The sequence below is a fragment of the Tauraco erythrolophus genome, chromosome W, assembly GCF_009769465.1.
Source record: "Tauraco erythrolophus isolate bTauEry1 chromosome W, bTauEry1.pri, whole genome shotgun sequence".
NCBI classification, from domain to species: Eukaryota; Metazoa; Chordata; class Aves; order Musophagiformes; family Musophagidae; genus Tauraco; species Tauraco erythrolophus.
This window is the reverse complement of record NC_141497.1, coordinates 7,060,988-7,080,411: the sequence shown is the minus strand read 5'-3', so window position 1 is coordinate 7,080,411 and position 19,424 is coordinate 7,060,988. Positions and strand designations below refer to the sequence as shown.

General features: G+C 38.7%; 1 protein-coding gene across 3 annotated transcripts; it reads left to right on the top strand.

The window, feature by feature from the left end:
- Positions 1-324: 324 nt before the first annotated feature.
- Positions 325-19,224, top strand: LOC147526191 (3-hydroxy-3-methylglutaryl-coenzyme A reductase-like). 3 transcript variants are annotated; one of them, XM_086630186.1, is made up of 19 exons: positions 325-489; positions 894-1,005; positions 1,538-1,625; positions 1,721-1,805; positions 2,494-2,599; positions 3,702-3,808; positions 4,225-4,341; positions 4,822-4,973; positions 5,822-6,066; positions 6,206-6,375; positions 7,461-7,655; positions 8,253-8,411; positions 8,583-8,740; positions 14,737-14,842; positions 15,795-15,965; positions 17,806-17,946; positions 18,048-18,206; positions 18,494-18,648; positions 18,796-19,224. In XM_086630186.1, exons 1-19 carry the CDS (start codon positions 325-327, stop codon positions 18,848-18,850), a joined length of 2,646 nt encoding a protein of 881 aa, XP_086486312.1. In that variant the 3' UTR covers positions 18,851-19,224. The 3 variants fall into 3 exon arrangements, with proteins under 3 accessions (XP_086486312.1, XP_086486311.1, XP_086486314.1); XM_086630185.1 differs by having other exon boundaries at positions 18,467-18,648; XM_086630188.1 differs by lacking the exon at positions 8,253-8,411.
- Positions 19,225-19,424: the final 200 nt, after the last annotated feature.

Genomic DNA, 19,424 nt, shown 5'->3' with positions numbered 1-19,424 from the left:
AAAAAAGAAGGGAGATGTGCATTAAAAAAAAAAAAAAGATAAGGCAGGAGCAGATCATATTGTATTTCAGAAGATTAGAAATGAATATGTTTTACATGGAAAATTGAAAGGTGAAGATGAGTTTCCTTACTCATCTGTTACTTAACTATTTTTTGTTTGTTTGATTTTTTTTGTTTGTGATTTTTTTTGTTTGGTTTATTTTTTTCTGAGAGATGACTTGCAGAAACGCATATAGCTCTATCCTTTTTCCCTGAATCTCATACTTGCTTATATGAAATATTCTTTTGTTGCAGGTTTGCTAATTATAGAAAAACAATCTCGAAAATGTTGTCCAGACTCTTTCAAATGCATGGCCTTTTTGTAGCCTCTCATCCATGGGAAGTCATTGTGGGAACAGTGACTCTTACCATCTGTATGATATCCATGAAGATGTTCACTGGGAATGATAAGATATGTGGCTGGAATTATGAGTGCCCCAAACTCGAAGAAGTAAGGATTTAAATTCATGTTATAGTATTTACTGTTAATCTGTAGATGCGGGGTTTTCTGTAGAATAAGATCAGGTTGTGATTAAGAGGAAAGTAGCTATACAGAAACTTCTTTATTGCCTTCTTTTCCCATGCTGGATATTAAAGCTGGATGTAAGCAGTGATATGCCTACAGAAGGTTTTCATTAAGTCTAAATTTCAGTGGCATGGTATCTAGTGAGCAAGCATTTGATACTCATATTGTTTGCAATATTTTAATCTTTTTAAGACAGACTAGCAGCAATACTTATTTTATTCCAAAGCTTCATTTTTAGTGCAGCTTCACAATGGATTTTTTTGTTGCTGAAACATAACAAGTTAATACTTAATGTAAAAGCTAACTAAATCACTTTGTATTTCAAACAGGATGTTCTGAGCAGTGACATCATCATCCTGACAATCACTCGCTGTATCGCAATCCTTTATATATATTTCCAGTTTCAGAACCTAAGGCAGCTTGGGTCAAAATACATTTTAGGTACTGTATCTGATTTTTATTTACTGTATGCATCTTAATTGTTTTTTTAAAAATATAAATTGATAATAAGAGTTTTAATACTTATGTACAGAACAGGATTATTTTAATTCTTTGCTAGATAGCACAAGAAATGTTCTGCATAGATCAAAGTGCTTTTTTTGAGAGAGATTATATAGAATTATATAAACATTGGAAATGTAATTATTGAAATAATTGTTTATTGTGTGAAACTCTAAAACTCTAGAGCTGTTTAAGCCAGTTTTCATATGAGAAGATTTGTGGCTTTTATTTATCATAGTCTTACTTTGAATGCAGTACAAATTTTAGATTTAAATATCTGTATAAAAATAGCATACTCATCACTTTGTATCTCAACTGCTGTTTATACACTCTGAGAGATGAGAATTGTCATTTGTTTGCTTCAGAATTGATCTAAAGGCATAGTGTTTGGTTTTTTTTTTTGTTTTGATTTGGTTTGGTTTTTCCTTTCCCTATATATATACAAAAAAAATCCATTTTTTTTTTTTTTAAGGTATTGCTGGCCTCTTCACAATCTTCTCAAGTTTTGTTTTTAGTACAGTGGTAATTCACTTCTTGGATAAAGAATTGACAGGTTTAAAGTAAGTAACGAATTGTTATTCTGGATTTCTTGCTTGAATTTTTTTCCTGTATAATAGACCTTGAATTTTACTCTTAACATATGCCTCTCTTTCAGTGAAGCTTTACCGTTCTTCCTGCTTCTGATTGATCTTTCAAGAGCAAGTGCATTAGCCAAATTTGCACTCAGTTCCAACTCACAGGTCATTTTTTTGTTTGTTTGTTGTGTTGTATATTATATAATAATAATTACGAGTACAGAATTTTTAATTTGTTTTCAAGAAAGTATTTCACAAATAAGTTTTCACCACAACTTCTCTCCCCTTCCCCCTAAAACCACCACCACCACCAAAACAGCAGACCACCTCTAGAGTTTTCCACGACAGGCTTCTGGAGGAAATCCCTTTCTCCCCAGGAGAAAGTTTTAGTGTCTTTTATGTCCTCTTTTCTGACAGCTGAGTCTAGAGAGTTAAATAATTTAAAAAAAAAAAAAGTTAGAGTACAGATATGTAGTTGCAAGAACTTTTGAGACGCCATGACATAAGTGGCTTCTATTTTATGTCATAAAGTGTAGAAGTCCTGTTCTTCTGAATGTGCTTTAATTGAAGTCTGTGCCCATCAGTGTTGTAGGAGCTTAGAATACTGATGAGGCAAATGTAGAGAATTTCAAAATTAAATAATCTTGTTGTGTAAATAAAAACCGTCAAAGCATAATAACTTATGGGGAAACAAAGCAATTAAAGAATGTATTCTCTCATAATAGTTCATTTTCAACGTCTGTTTTATAAGGCCTTATCACCATAATACTACTCAATTTACTAATCATGTTATGTGCACTCCCTTACTTTAATTTTTGTCTTTCTGCTAATGTATAGAAATTTTTATTTTTAGGATGAAGTAAGAGAAAATATTTCACGTGGAATGGCAATTTTAGGCCCTACGTTTACACTGGATGCACTTGTGGAGTGTCTTGTGATTGGTGTTGGCACTATGTCAGGTGAGACTTTGTATCCTTCCCATCATTCCTGTTAACATCTTAAAGTAGCTGTTAAAATTTTCTCTTGGGCATTCTTAAAAATGAATGACACTTTCAGTACATGCACACCTACTTCATGTTCTTGCAAAAACCAGTGTTTCTAAAAGTGACTCCAGGTGAAGGAAAGTTATTCTAGTTCAATTAAAAATAATCAATCTTAATCTTACTATGTTCTCTCTCCCCTCCCCCCCCATGTCTTTTGATCTTTATCAGTAGTAGTTGACTTTCCTTAAAAAGAGAATAGTTAAATGTAATAAGCAAAGGATTTTCATGTGCAAATAACTCATTTATTTGTAAAATAATTGCATTTCCATAGTAAATACTAAAGTGGGTGGGGTTTTTTTGTCTGTTTGGTTTTGTGTGTGTTTTCATTTTTTTTGTTTGCTTTTTTTTTTTTTTAAACTATCTTGCATTTCTTAAAGGCATCTTTCAAAGCATTTACTTTTCAGATTCTTTTGGACCTTTGAGGGTGGAGGGAAATGTGTGTTAATAAGCTGTTTTCCTGTTTACATCTAGGGGAAAAAAAACTCTTTTTGGTGTAGCATGCAATCGATTTTTTTTTTTGAATGATTTATATTGTTAGCTCTTTCATCTTTATTAAGAGGGTTCTGTAATGCATGTGTGACATGGCATATTGACTTTTTCTGGATACTAGACTTGTGAAAGAGTAGGTGGGGTATATACTGTTTTATTCCCTGAAATGGCCATCTTTTACAAGGGTTTTTAATACATAATGTTGGCTAATTGTTCTTTGCTTAGATAAGGGAGGAGTTTCAAACTTTCATTGTGAAGCTTTAAAATCTTAGATTTACACTTCAAAAATTTTTCTGTAAATACCATACCATAAATACATATTGTGCTTGGAATAAGCCAATACAAAATGACTAAAAAAAGTGCTTGTTTTTCTTTAATCTAGACAGCTCCCTCTATAGTCTGCAGTGTCAGTTTAATGGTTTCTTTCTTTCTTCTGCAACAAGAAGTATATAGAAAGCCTGATGCATATTCAAATGTTAAAACTGGTTGTTTATTTTTTTGTGTGTTTTGTTTGTTTGTTTTTATGTAGGTGTACGACAACTTGAAATTATGTGCTGCTTTGGCTGTATGTCTGTTCTTGCCAACTACTTTGTCTTTATGACCTTTTTTCCAGCTTGTGTGTCCTTGGTATTAGAGGTAAGACCAACATCAAGCTTAGTATTCAGACCCTGTGCTTCTTGTAGGCTATGCATTTCTCCACTGAAGTATACACCAGCATGTTTGTCTTCCTTTTGAGGTGAACAGAGGGAATGCACAGAAAGTTATGGTGGCTCAGCTGATGGACAGTAACTTGTAAATGAATCACACTCAATAGTATGAGTTCTGATCTAAAACAGAGTAAACAAATTATAACTATTTTTTAAATTAATGTTTGTCCAGGGTTTTTCACTATTTAAAGTCTAACATAGGCTAAACAGTAGACTGTAGGCTAACTAACTCTTTTGTTGGTAATTTCTTAACGATCAAATAAAAATACAGTATTGAAGCTCACTTGTTGGTTCTTCAAATACATACTAAATAAGACCTATTTTTTAATTTTGTTATTTTTGCAGCTTTCAAGAGAGAGTCGTGAAGGGCATCCTATATGGCAGCTTAGCCATTTCGCTCGTGTTCTGGAAGAAGAAGAAAATAAACCAAATCCTGTAACACAGAGGGTCAAAATGATTATGGTTTGTGGCTTTTTTCACCTATAGTTATGCATTAAGTAAAATGTTCTGGTGCAATGAATAAAGTTTTTGTTTTCTATAGACTTATGTTCTGCATCTCATTAGTCTAGTTCACCATGGTAATTTTTAATAACATCCCCTGTATCTACACCTAAAGTCCTCCTGTGTATGCCATTTTTGTGCAAAACACTCATGGCTTTTCATGTGTACTAATTCTTTCCCTCTTACCCTTACAGTGCCCTCAGCTTCCTCTGCTTATTGAGCCAAGAGGAAGGATGTGGTGGGACAGGTTCAAAGCTATGTGTTATCATAGGCCAAAAATGGTGTTGATGAGAGGTGTGGAAAATCAGCCTTTTAGCTTTAGACTTTTGAGGCATGGGAAACAAAACAAACAAACAACAAAAACAAAAAAAGTTTAATCTTGGTAGGTTAACATACCTAGTTACAGTTGAAAAATTAATATTTGTTTTGTTTTTAATACAGTCGCTGGGTTTGGTTCTTGTTCATGCCCACAGTCGCTGGATAGCAGAACCAGTTGCTCAAAACAGTACTGTAGAAAACGCAGTGGGATTGGATGAGAATGCACCGAAGAGAATTGAACCTAATGTTTCATTATGGCAGTTCTACCTTTCTCGGTAGGTGACTTCATGGAAGAGAAGTGTATTTACTCAGTTAGGGTCTATTCTCCAGTGCTGCCAAGCTATGGTCCTAGAGTACAACACTTGTAAACTTGCAGAAAATATGACCACTGTAGGATTTCTTGGAACCAGAGATGATGTTTCATAGGAAATGTTTCAATATGATGTGGTTTGTTCAATCTCCTTGAAGTAATAAGAACATGATCAGGAGCCAGCTGTCCTGTATGCATCATAATGCTATCTTTTCCCACTAGCACTGACACCTTTCAGAGCACACAAAAATAAATTTTCTGACAGCACTAGAGTAATTATTTATGCAGAGCTTCTGACCATTCACGTACAAGTGCAAAAGCCATGTCATTATTGCTTTTCCTTCAGCTCAACTGAAGTTAGCGGCAGCTGTGGTTCCACGTTACTTCTGAAAACTCAGAACTGTCTCTTAGGTTTTTTCCCCCTACTAGCAGTTCAACTTCCATCATAGTAGTCATTATTGGTAGAAGATGATAATTTAAAATTTCTACTTTATCATTGGAGATAGGTGTTAAATCAATTTGATGTAGCTGTTAAATAGTTGATATTTTCCAGTCATACTGGGACTGTTTTTTAACTAAGATTTAGAAAATAGTTAAGGAAATCTAAAAATTCTTACTACAAAGAATGACTTTTCTACTCTAACCTAGCATACTTGAATGTCCTGCTAGAAATGTCTTTTGACAGGAATTTCAGTAACTGTATAAATGATGATCAAACTATTACCTTTTCTAAAGCAAAGGGATGTCAGAATGTTGTTCTAAACAAACAAATTGTATATACTATGTATTTACTTCTTGATTTGTCTTTTTTAGAATGGCCAGTATGAATATTGAACAAGTAATCACTCTTGGATTAGCCCTTCTCCTTGCTGTGAAATACATTTTCTTTGAGCAAGCAGAGACTGAATCCACACTCTCACTGAAGAATCCCATAACATCTCCAGTGATGGTCCAGAAAAAGGTCATTGAGAACTGTTGCAGGAAGCAATCTGGACTTGTGAAAAGCAATCAGATATGTAACACAGTAGAAGAAGCTTTAGTTCCCAAAGATGGAAATGGTAATTTTTGGCATTTTAAAGTCTGAACCTATTCCTGGATATTTGGAACAAATAATGAAATCTGTGTTGGTACGTTGTATTTGGAATCAAAATTTAAGATTTTTGTAAACCAAAGTTCATTTTAATTGTCTTTATGCAGCTGAAGTCATAAAACCTGTATTAGCAGAGTCATCAACCAAGGCTACATTTGTAGTTGGCAGTTGCAACCTTGTGGAAACTTCATTTCTTAATAGAAAAGAGGAAGAAGTTGAGTTACCTAAAGAACCACGTTCTATTGCAGAATGTGTTTGTATACTTGGAAATGCAGAGGTATGGAAAATTTTATTCTTTTGGGTTTTTTTAACTTCTATTGCAACATCTTGAGAGCAGCCCTGAGGAGAAGGACTTGAGGGTGTTGGTTGATGAGAAGTTCAACATGAGCCGACAATGAGCGCTCGCAGCCCTGAAAGCCAACTTTATCCTGGACTGCATGAAAAGAAGCATGGCCAGCAGGTTGAGGGAGGTGATTGTGCCCCTCTGCTCTGCTCTTGTACTCCAGGTGGGGTCCCCAACATAAGAAGGACATGGAGCTGTTGGAGTGGGTCCAGAGGAGGTCCACAAAGATGATCCGAGGGCTGGAGCACCTCTCCTCTGAGGACAGATTGAGAGAGTTGGGGCTGTTCAGCCTGGAGAAGAGAAGGCTCTGGGGAGACCTTCTAGCAGCCTTCCAGTACCTAAAGGGGGCCTACAGGAAAGATGGAGGGGGACTTTTTACAAGGGCGTGTAGTGATAGGACAAGGGGCAATGGATTTAAACTGAAAGAGGGCAGATTGGAACTAGATGATCTTTGAGGTCCCTTCCGACCCTAACCATTCTATGATCTGATTTAAAAATCCTTACAGTTCGTTTTCTAGCTTTTAAATGATCCTATTGACCCTAATGTCACTCTTTGGAGAATTTTATGGCTTTAACTTGGGGGGGAAGACCAAAACACAGAGGGGAAACAAAACAACAGCTGTTCATTAGTTACTTCTGCTCCAGACACTTTCTGTTGCATATTTTTCTTCAATACAGATGAGAAAAACAGATAAGTGTATGTTTTTGAAGTTGTAAAGAAATAATCTTTTATTATGAGTCTCCCTTTAGCCCCAAGATTGGAGAGGGGAGCAACTTCATCATTCACGACATACCAAGTAACTGAAGCTTCATCATGTATGCATATAAGTTGGAGTCTGAGTAAAAATTTTTTTATCATATCCTGTCCTACTATAAAACCTGACATTGGCAGTTGGTTCCTTTACATGTTCTCTGATATTGTCAAAGTAAAGTTGTTACCCTTTTTTTCATTTGGAAACATTTAAAAGGATTTTTACCAAGAGAATCTATACTTTTCTCCCTACCATTTACATTTCCAGAAGGGAGCAAAATTCCTTACTGATGCTGAGATCATCAGCTTAGTTAATGCTAAGCATATTCCTGCATACAAACTTGAAACCATGATGGAAACTCAGGAGCGAGGTGTGTCCATTCGCAGACAGATGTTATCTAAGAAACTCCCTGAACCTTCATCTTTGCAATATCTTCCTTATAGGAATTACAATTATTCTTTGGTAAGTAAAAGGCATACAAGCAAAACTCACTGTAAAACCATTTTCCAAATCTATGAAATATCTGTTCGAAGTGATGCATATGAATTAACAATGAGCTTGGTCAAAACTGATGTAAAAGGAGGGCGGGGGGAAACCCCAAACATAAGGCACTACTTTTTATTGTTTTTGATGTTTTTAAACCTAGGAAGGTAGGAAATTTTGTAGCTTACCCAAAAAATATTTCCTACCAAGGTATGCAGTTGCCTTATCTCCTAAATGCAGAATTCTACTCACACTGAGCCTGAGTTCAACTAGGTGAAAATGTTACCTTGAGCTCAAGTTAAAATGGAAGTTTATTTAAAATTAATTTAACAGTATGAAATTAATTTTATTTAATAGTGTTTAAGACTTAATAAGATTCAATAGGTCTGCCAAATACTAGACTTCAGCAGTATTAGCTGTTGATAGCTGTAGCTGTAACTTTTTGAGATGACAATTGGTTGCTTTATGGGTAGGGTTGTGGGTTTTTTGCTAAGATACCTTATTGTAGTTACGTACATAGTATGTAGCATGCTGTACATGTAACCTTAATGATACCTTTTCTATTATTTTTGTAAGGTTATGGGAGCTTGCTGTGAAAATGTGATTGGATATATGCCTATTCCTGTAGGTGTAGCAGGACCACTATTTTTGGATAACAAAGAGTTTCACATTCCAATGGCAACAACAGAAGGATGTCTTGTAGCAAGCACAAACAGAGGATGTAGAGCAATATGCGTAAGTATTGTTTGACTAGCTTGAAAAAAATTATATATTATAAAACATATTTGAGAGTGATACAAGGTGTGGTTTTGTGGGGTTTTGATGTTTGTTGTGTTTGGTTTTTTTACTTCCTAAAAACTAAAATTTACTTTCAGTAATTTGTTTCCCTTCTGCTTCTATTTTTAGCTTGGTGGAGGAGCAAGTAGCCGCATTCTGGCAGATGGGATGACTCGAGGACCTGTTGTAAGGCTGCCCACTGCTTGCCAGGCTGCAGAAGTGAAAGTTTGGCTTGAAAGCCCTGAAGGCTTTAAAATAATGAAGGAAGCTTTTGACAGCACAAGTAGGTTAGTACAATAACTATTCCAGCCTTATTTCTTAATGTAGACTTCTATGGATGGTAGAAATCTCCTAATTGTATATCTGTGTTCTGCAAATTTGAGCTATTCCATGTAGTGTGAATCTAAGTAAACAAAAGTCACTCTAGCTATATACCAAGGCTAGTAATAAACGTTTTCTGATAAGTGGTAAAAAACTAGATCATAGCAACAAACACATTTGCATTGCATAATACTTAATACATAATTTAGTCTAAGCATTTAAAAATAAACATAAAAGCTTATTTGGATTTTCAGTTGTTGTTATGCAAAAAGTAATTATTAACATAAGTAATATCATATGAAAGGCTAGATACCAAACTGAATTAATTTGTGAGATTGCAGAGAATAAAGGATAAACTAATGCTAGAACTGAAATGCTTTAAAAACATAAAACAGTATTAGGAGTAAGTTGATTTCAAGCCCTAGAGTTTCTTCTAAGACTTATGATGACTTGCTTTTTTTGAGGATATGGAAAGAGATTTCCTTATCAGTTACGTTTCTTAACAATCTTACAAGTGTCACCCAAGGACATGTATATGTTTTGGTGAGAATCAACTCATGCTGCTGCTGCTGCTGTTAAATGCAGTGTTTCCTGGTTTTTGTTTGACACTGACTCTTACTCTGTATGAATAAAGCTTTGACTTGTGGAGCTTGCAATGTTGTAGAAGATAGTATGGTGATCGGTGATGAAAGGAGGACTAGGGAAAATGCGGGCCCTCTCCAGAAGGAAACAGGAGACCTGGTTACCCAGGATATGGAGAAGGCTGAGGTTCTCAATGACTTCTTTGCCTCAGTCTTCACTGGCAAGAGCTCCAGCTGCACAGCCCAAGTCACAGAAGGCAAAGGCAGGGACTGGGAGAATGAGGAACCGCCCACTGTAGAAAAAGATCAGGTTCGAGACCATCTAAAGAACCTGAAGGGACCTGATGAAGTGCATCGGCAGGTCCTGAGGGAACTGGCGGACGAAGTTGCTAAACCATTATCCATCATATTTGAAAAGTCGTGGCAGTGTGGTGAAGTTGCCACTGACTGGAAAAGGGGAAACATAGCCCCCATCTTTAAAAAGGGAAAAAGGAAAACCCAGGGAACTACAGATCAGTCAGTCTCATCTCTGTGCCCAGCAAGATCATGGAGCAGATCCTCCTGGAAACTATACTAAGGCACATGGAAAATAAGGAGGTGATTGGTGACGGCCAACATGGCTTCACTAAGGGCAAATCCTACCTGACTAATTTGGTGGCCTTCTACAATGGGGTTACAGCGTTGGTGGATAGGGGAAGGGCAAGTGACATCATCTACCTGGACTTGTCCAAAGCATTTGATACTGTCCTGCATGACATCCTTGTCTCTAAACTGGAGAGACATGGTTTTGACAGATGGACCACTTGGTGGATAAGGAATTGGCTGGATGGTCGCACTCAAAGAGCTGGGGTCAACAGTTCAATGTCCAAGTGGAGGCCAGTGACAAGTGGTGTTCCTCAGGGGTCAGTACTGGGGCCAGTGCTATTTAACATCTTCGTCAGCAACATGGACTGTGGGATCGAGTGCACCCTCAGCAAGCTTGCAGACAACACCAAGCTATGAGGTGTTGTGGACACACTGGAGGAAGGAGATGCCATCCAGAGGGACCTTGACAGGCGGGCCTGTGAGAACCTCATGAAGTTCAACAAGGCCAAGTGCAAGGTCCTGCACGTGGGTCAGGGCAATCCCAAGCATAAGTACAGGCTGCGTGGAGAATGGATTGAGAGCAGCCCTGAGGAGAAGGACTTGGGAGTGCTGGTTGATGAGAAGCTCAACATGAGCCAGCAATGTGCACTGGCAGCCCAGAAAGCAAATCATATCCTGGGCTGCATCAAAAGGAGCATGGGCAGCAGGTCAAGGAAGGTGATTCTGCCCCTCTACTCTGCTCTTGTGAGACCCCACCTGGAATACTATGTTCAGCTCTGGGGTCCCCAACATAAGAAGGACACGGAGTTGCTGGAGGGAGTCCAGAGGAGGGCCACAAAGATGATCCGAGGGCTGGAGCACCTCTGCTATGAAGACAGGCTGAGAGAGTTGGGGCTGTTCAGCCTGGAGAAGGCTCTCCGGTGTGATCTTATAGCAGCCTTCCAGTACCTAAAGGGGGCCTACAGGAAAGCTGGAGGGGGACTTTTTACAAGGGCGTGTAGTGATAGGACAAGGGGCAATGGATTTAAACTGAAAGAGGGCAGATTTAGATTAGATATCAGGAAGAATTTCTTCACTCTGAGGGTGGTGCAGCACTGGAACAGGTTGCCCAGAGAAGCTGTGGCTGCCCCATCCCTGGAAATGTTCAAGGCCAGGTTGGATGAGGCTTTGGGCAACCTCGTGTAGTGGACGGTTTCCCTGCCCATGGCAGGGGGGTTGGAACTAGATGATCTTTGAGGTCCCTTCCAACCTGTCACAAACTGAAGGTATCTTGTTGTAATGAGTCGCAACCAAAAGGTTGTTGCAATCACCATGTATCACAATCAGAAGGCTTTTGGATGTCACAAGAGAGCTTCAAACCGCTGCTCTCACTCCAACATCCAGGAGGGAAATGCCCCACCTCTGAGAGGAATTGCCTCCCTTTAATCAACCACAAATCACATAGTCTGCCAGATGGGTCAAGGCCATTGGCCACTTGACCATCCACCTCCCAGAGTGACACCTGTTCAACAAGCCACAGGTGTTTCATTTAACTCATGTAGCAACCAGAGGACTTCTCCACACTTCCCCCCTTTTTGTTTTAAGAAACCCAATAGCCTTGAGGGTTACTCCAGATTCAGTCACCACTTTGTCAACTACCTTTGAGACAGAACCATGGGGGAATCTTTCTTATTTCTGATTATACCATGACAGCGGTGGATATATCCATTCCTGTATCGGCAATGGATACATCCATCCTGGCCGTTCCGACTGCTCTTCCTGATGATCTGCCTGCAGACTGGTCTGTGGCCACCGCATTGCTCCCGCAAAGGGTTTGCCAGGACTGCAGGACGTACGTCTCCTCGTTCTTCTCTTGCCATTTCCCAGATTTGGCCGGCCGTTAATATAAACCTTTGACCTACATTGTTTAGCAAAATGACCTATTTTTCCGCATCTATAACATCTCTGCTTCTTAATATGTGAGGCAGTTAGGGCAGTGGCTAGTGTGGTCATTTCATGCTCTACAGACCCGATTTTAACACACACAGTGACCATTTCCTCTAAGGAGGGGTCCCCCGGTAATGTTTCAATAATTCTCTGGCAATCAAGGTTGGCATTATCCTTTGCCAACTGCTTTGTTAACAGGGCCCGCAGTCTGCTGTCAAGTACTTGCTTTTCTATAGCCCCTTGCAATTTTTCCACAAATTGTAGGAAAGGTTCCCTGACCCCTTGTTTAATTGTCGAATACTTGGCCTTAGGCTCCACCATTTCTGCCGTGCGCATCAATGCCTGCATCCCTATTTGCTTAACCTGTGCAAGAATTTGGGGATGCCACTGAGCTTGAACCGCCAGATTATTAAATACATGACCTGTTCCCATCAATACATCCATGCCTACAGCGTGACAAGGGTCGCCTTGGGGCAATTGCATATTTTGCAATGCCTGATGATCAGCCAACTGCCTCCAAATATTCATAAAGACAGAGTGTTGCACCGGCTGGAACATAATTTGAGCCAAATATTGGAAATCATATGGCACCAATACCTCTAAATTCAATAATCGTAATAATTGTGTTACTGCTGGGGGATTTGGTCCCTACCGAGCTACCGCCTTCTGCGTATCTTGTATGACTTTCCATGACCATCCCATATGTTGATTGGGCTGATTAGAGCCCGGTAAGGCTAGCTCCACAGGGAATGCACTCTGTTTTCCCCCTATTTCTGTTATAGATGGAACTTTATTGACCAGTGTCCCCAGTGTTTCAGTTAAGTCCCAGTCCCCGGCCTCCATTGCCTTTTTCCTAATCGCGTCCCAAAAGCGTACCACATTACGCGGCTGAACCGTATACGGTAGACCCCCCTGTTTTCCCACTTTCTTTGCAGAAACAGAGGGCGTCTCAGCAAAATCTGTTACGGAATCCTCCTCCTCATCACTCTCCAGTAAAGGGGGATATACCTGATCCTCTGTCGCCTTTGTGTACTTTTCTTTTGTCTCTTGCAACTGCTGCCAAGGCAACTTATAGGGAGTAAATTTTTCCACTGCTTTTTGCTGTTCTGCAGGGGATACGCGCACTCCCAGGGAGTCTGGCTCTAGTAAACGAGCGGATTTCAGCAACCTTTTTCTCGGCTTAGGCACAGGCGGTAACTTCCCAGCTGAGCTGTCATTCACTTTACTTACTGCAAAGGAGGTTATAGCCTGCCGCAAAATCCACATCACTACTGCTAGTTGCTGGGACACTCCTTGCAGTATTGTCATAATCTGCTGTATCATTATCAGCTGTGCCATCTGTACCTGTGCTGCGGGATATGAAGTTGCCAGAAACGGGGCCCTTTGCTCAAGTGGGAGAGCCGTAGGCAAGGCAGATCCCGGTGCGTTAACTGAAGTCAGTTGTACAGGCATAAAGGAGGGGGCTGTTGGGGCAAAGGGTGGGGGACGCTCTAACACTTCGCTCTCTGTGAAGGGGTATTTTGGAAGACAATCCTGCAGGGAGGGGCAGAGTCCCTGCACAGTCCCCACGACTTTCTCAATCTCCGAGAACAGCAAAAATATGACAGATTCACTATCCACGCTATCTGGGATCAGTCCTCCCTCAGATAGCTTGTCATCTCCTTCAAAACCTTCACCCGCAGATGTATCAGAGTCTGATAATTCATTTTCTTCTCCTTCTGCCACCCCTTTTTGTATTATGTCATCTAGGGTCCCCCATGTACGTAGCAGGTCAGTCAAATCCTTATGCTCAAATACAGCTTCAAAAATTAGCTTATCTCCTAGCTTTTTCCAGGTCTCAAGGCTAAAGGCAGTACTAAGACCAGCTAGGCCTTCATATTCCACTGCCCAGTTTAGTAATTTATAGAGGGCTTCATCACTTATATCAGCTCCTGCAGCCATTATCACCGACTTAAGGGTGGCAAAGGTCTGACTTTCTTTTGCAAAGCCCTGTCCCATTTTTTCAATCCAAATTTTGTCCCTGGAGCCCCATGTGAGCACACATACCTTCTGGTACTAGTTGAAGTTGGAGCTTCTCCACCACTCTCAAGCTACACTGGGCTTCATCTCTACCGCACTTCACCCTGCAGTCCAGAAAGTTCATGTCCTGGTGAATCACATCAGGGTCACCAGATATCACAAACTGAAGGCATCTTGTCATAATGAGTCACAAGTGCAATGTATCACGATCAGAAGGCTTTTGGATACCACAAGAGAGCTTCAGACCACTGCTCTCACTCCAACATCCAGGAGAGAAATACCCCACCTCTGAGAGGGAGTGCCTCACTTTAATCAACCACAAATCACGTGGTCTGCCAGATGGGTCAAGGCCATTGGCCACTTGACCATCCACCTCCCAGAGTGACACCTGTTCAACAAGCCACAGGTGTTTCTCATTTAACTCGTGTAGCAACCAGAGGACTTCTCCACACCAACCCAAACCATTCTGTGATTCTATGTGTTTTGCCTTGCTGTAAAACTGACATAAGAATTTCCAAAGCCTCAGTTTTAGTTTATGCCTGGTAGTCAGATGTTTTAGGGAATACAAAGGAATTAAATTTATTTTAGCACTTGGGGATATTTTATTTCATGAAGTTCAGGGATAGAAAACATAAAAAGGCAGTGATCACTTTTAAATTGAACATTTTAAAATGTTTACTTGAGAACTATGTGCATGGTAGCTGTGATCTTTTTTTCCTGTGCTGAGGAAGGAGTACAGATAGCACAGTGTAGTTAACAGTGCTATCTGCAATGATTTACTGTCATTTTGCCACTTAAAACTTATTTAACCTTTTTCCTTGAGGATTGTAAGTAATTAAATTTTCTTGCAGGTTTGCCCGCCTACAAAAACTTATCATCAGTTTGGCTGGTCGTAACCTTTATATCCGTTTTCAGTCTGGAACAGGGGATGCAATGGGAATGAATATGATTTCAAAAGTAAGGTCCAGTCCCCTTAAGTCACTCTAACAAATGTGTGTTTCTTTTCAAAATAAATAAATTGTATCTTACCAATCTGTGACTACCTGGCATGTGAAGACAGAAAGATAAGACAGTACTATAAAATAATAGAAGTGTTTGACCTTGTCAAATGTAAACAAGAATAGGATGAGAACAACAAAATAAAAAAGGTTAAAGTAACTTTGTATTTTATTTTTTAAACAGAGTATTCTTGATAATATGGAAGTTAAGCTGTTTGTTCTGTTGCTTTGGGCCAAAGATTTTTATCCATCAGTAATTAATCTATTACTGTGTTTATCACTCCTTGTAAATAAGGAATTAGAAATCTGGTGAGTGGCAGCAGAGGGATGTTCTCTAGTTTTGTTTGTTTTATTGGTTTTGGGTTTTATGCAAACCTGTGGAAGAACCTGAGACATGACCCATAGACTGGGAGTGTCTCGCACTGTTTGAGATTAATACTGATTGCTTATTCTGTATACAATTTATCAGAACCATTACATAAATGGGTCTGGCCATAGATGGGTATTAAATATAGCAGACCTTTTGTCTGACTACCTAGTGTAGAGAAGCTCTTTCCACTACATCCAAAGTGAATTCATTTCATGCCTGTAGTGTCTACCTTGGTTCACGTTGTATATTCAGTATGGTAAGCATATGCTCGTTCACCTAGAATGTATCCAGAGCGTCCATATGTACTGGGAAGAACCAATTATCCCTTATATAATTCCCAAAATGGTTAGAAAAAGGATAGTGATAGATTTTTATTCCCTCTCTCCTGTTTCAGGTTCCTTCCTGAAATCATGTTCTTTTCTTCAGCTGTAACTGATGATCTGATTAGATTTGATCTAATCTTGCTGTTCCACTGTCCTTGAGTACCTTGTTTTACAACCATAATGATATACTTGCCCTATATCTGTTTCTTTTTTAACAGGGTACTGAAAAAGCACTGGCAAGGTTGAATGAAGAGTTTCCTGATCTCCAGGTTATAGCTATTAGTGGTAACTATTGTACAGACAAAAAACCTGCTGCTATAAATTGGATAGAAGGAAGAGGGAAGTCTGTTGTCTGTGAAGCAGTTGTTCCAGCCAAGGTTGTTAGAGAAGTAAGTGTCTGCTTTATTTTATTTAATTTGTTTATAAAAATGCATATATTTTACAAAACTGATGTATTTTGCATCGCAGATATTAACTGTAAGTTGTACTCCATGTAAGGATGATTCCTATGTGTGTTTTTAGACTACTGCTGTAGGATAAGTCATTTTTTCCTCAAAACCTCTTACAGTAGATATTTTTTTTCCTTTCACCGTCTCTTCTAAGATAATGTGCTGTGTATTTAACCAGTGCCAGTCCTAGCCCCTGGCAAGCTTGTCCTACGTTGTAAGAGTTATCTTAGTTTCTGTTCCACCTGAGCTCAGAAGATTGGCTATGTGTATCAGACCAAATCCATTGCCTGTTACCTGGTTGCTAGCACTGGCCATGACAGACAATATCTAGGAAGGAATTTACTACGCCATACTCAGAATAGACTTCTACCAACATGTTCAAGATCGTGTGAATTGGTGTTTTAGTACTCGATGGATTTTTATTTTATTTTTTTCCCCCAGTAATTTGTCCAGTCCCTTCTGTGAAACTATGTAAACTTTTAGTACTAATATACTGAGCAGAATTCCACAGTGCACCTACACCTTGTGTGAAGAGCTACTCCTTTTTGTTGTTGATATCATTTGATGATGCCCTAGTTTGTACTGGAAGAAATACTTAAGACTTTTATCTTCTTTCTACCACTCAAGATTTTATAGGTCTAACAAGGCTCTTCCACCTTCCCAGCTATTCTAATTTTCAGACTGAAAAGTACTAGTTTCTCTATGAGGAATGAGTAAAAAGATTATCCTAGCATGTCTTTGAACATCCTTGTCTCTGGATCTTTTTCAGGTCTAAAATTTCTAAAAATCTGCGTACAGAGTTGGACACACGAAGTGTGTGCGTGCAGGCTGGATTTACACGTTGGCATAACTATGTGTTTTGGTTTTGCTTCTTAGTAGTTTCCTGACTTTTAAATTATTTGCATTTTTACCGTTGATTCAGTGGCAATATCTATTATAACTCTAAGATTTCATTCCAGAGTAATAATAGGGGGCCCATTCTTTGGTAATTGGCATTAATAGTTTTAAAGTAAATTTAGAATGTTTTTTCCCCCCCCTCCCAACTACATACATCACTAAACTTACTTACATTGAACTCTAATATATTAAACTTAATATTTTTGTAAGTATTGTAGACTTTGTGCAGATCTCTGTCACCAGTCGCTATTCCTACTACATTGGAATACCTTTAATTTTATTCACAGCACTATCTTGTTTGTTCCCTTTGATCATTTTTACATGAAGTTCAGTGTAAATATCTTATCTGAAGGTTTCAAAATACAATCAGTATAGTATAAATATGTCACTTAACTTTGTGCACAGTAATATCAAATTTATTTAGCAGTGTAGCACAGTGTTGTGTTTAAACTCTTCAGTTTAGCTCCGTATTCTTACACAGAGCAAAATTGGGGAGGGTTTACTGTCTGGAGCAACTTGGGAGGAAAGTCGCTATCATGTCAAGGTGAATTAATGAGATATTTCTGCCAAGTTGGTTTTGTTTGTTTCATACTGAAGATAAATGAGAATTTGAAACGGAGAAGGTAGCTGATGAATTTTTCTTTAAGGCATGTGCAAGTCCAAACCCTTTGCACTGAATTTTCCATTGTTACTTGGACGTTGCAGTCTGCATTTTGAAAGGGCTCCTTTTGAACAAAAATAAAAGTAGATATCTAGGACAATGATTGAGTCAAATTCCATATGGAAGCAAACAAGGGGTAGGGGCTTATTAAACATGAATTGAGGTATTTCTCTTCCTGCCTAAGGAATGGGGTTAACAGTAAAAGTGTATCACTCTGACTAGGTATTGAAGACAACTACAGAAGATATAGTTGAAGTCAATATAAACAAAAATTTGGTGGGTTCTGCGATGGCTGGTAGCATAGGTGGCTACAATGCACATGCAGCAAACATTGTGACGGCTATCTACATTGCCTGTGGTCAGGTAGGTTTGTTTTACACCAACTCAGCTTTTCTTTAATTCAGTAATTCTTAACCAAGCACTTAGTTGAGTTTTTTGTTTTGTTTCTTTTTCCTGATCTAAAGGATGCTGCACAGAATGTGGGCAGCTCTAATTGCATCACTTTGATGGAGCGAACTGGTTTCACCAACGAAGACCTGTACATCAGCTGTACAATGCCTTCTATAGAAATAGGAACTGTTGGCGGAGGCACCAACTTGCTTCCACAGCAAGCCTGTTTGCAGGTATAAAGCAGAAAGTCTAAAGCAATTTAGCTTCTTAAGTCAAAGCTTGCTTTCATGTTGTGACTGAGTAATGTGGGAATGAGGCTTCTTGAAACTTGGTGGACTTGACATGAAAATTTTAGAATTATCTAATTGTTTTCATATATCTAGTTTTTAAAGCTCAAGATCTTTAATATTAAAGAGACTTAAAGCTAGTTAATTGGATATAATTTGGAAAGACTTAATTTAAAATGTAGCATAAATTTACTTAGATGTCATAGCATAATATTGCATATTTTTCTCTTCAGATGTTAGGGGTTCAAGGTGCAAGCCAAGATAACCCCGGTGAAAATGCCCGTCAGCTTGCTAAAATTGTATGTGCTACAGTAATGGCAGGGGAGTTATCACTAATGGCAGCTCTTGCAGCTGGGCATCTAGTTAAAAGCCACATGATTCACAATAGGTAAGAAATGGAAAAAATCCATATCTTTCTCTGCAGTTCTGCCCTTCTTCCAAGTAAAGATTCAATAATAATTACATGAATAATTGTAACGTAATAGCAGTGTATCATTTTAATTATCTGATACATTTATCTTACTGTTTTTCTTAGGTCAAAAATAAATCTACAAGATCTTCAAGGAACCTGCACTAAGGCAGCAGCTTGAATACTAAACCAGCTTTGAAATGAAGACTTGTTCTAGCAACTGACCAGGTACATGGGGGAAAGGAGAGAGAATCTGTGAAGTTTAGAATGAAAATCACCTTCAACTCAGTGATTTTGTGTGGAAGATAAACTGAGAGATCAATAGACTTGTGTGAGACTACTTATGCCTTTGACCTTCTTCAGTGGTTAGAGATGACTTCATGAAAGAAGTCCTGTGAGATGTCTTGAACATGGCTTTGGAATTCTTACTCTTGCGCATTGTTTTCTGAAGGGTCCATTTTATGTTTTTACAGATTGAGATTATTTTGACTAGTAAGCTCCTGGTAACTACCAAGGTGAAAAGTGATGTAACATACTTTGTACATTTTAAAAAAAAAAAAAAAAAAGTTGGTCTAAACTTGGCTCGAATGCATTGGTCCTTGCCATCTTTATTTTCTGGTTAGCCAACTATGTTTTTTAAAGTGATGGCAAACCTAATCACTTTCCGTGAACTCCCAAATTTTGTTTGCATGTAAAACTTAGATCTTAGGCTTTGAGACAATTTTATTGAATCGTATTAGTTCTATAGAAACCTC

Excerpts from the sequence above, each read along its gene's own strand:
- LOC147526191 (XM_086630185.1), top strand. The coding sequence starts at position 325 with ATGTTGTCCAGACTCTTTCAAATGCATGGCCTTTTTGTAGCCTCTCAT. Across the intron at positions 6,376-7,460 it reads GTATACTTGGAAATGCAGAG|AAGGGAGCAAAATTCCTTAC; the intron begins GTATGGAAAATT and ends TTACATTTCCAG. Across the intron at positions 7,656-8,252 it reads GGAATTACAATTATTCTTTG|GTTATGGGAGCTTGCTGTGA; the intron begins GTAAGTAAAAGG and ends TATTTTTGTAAG.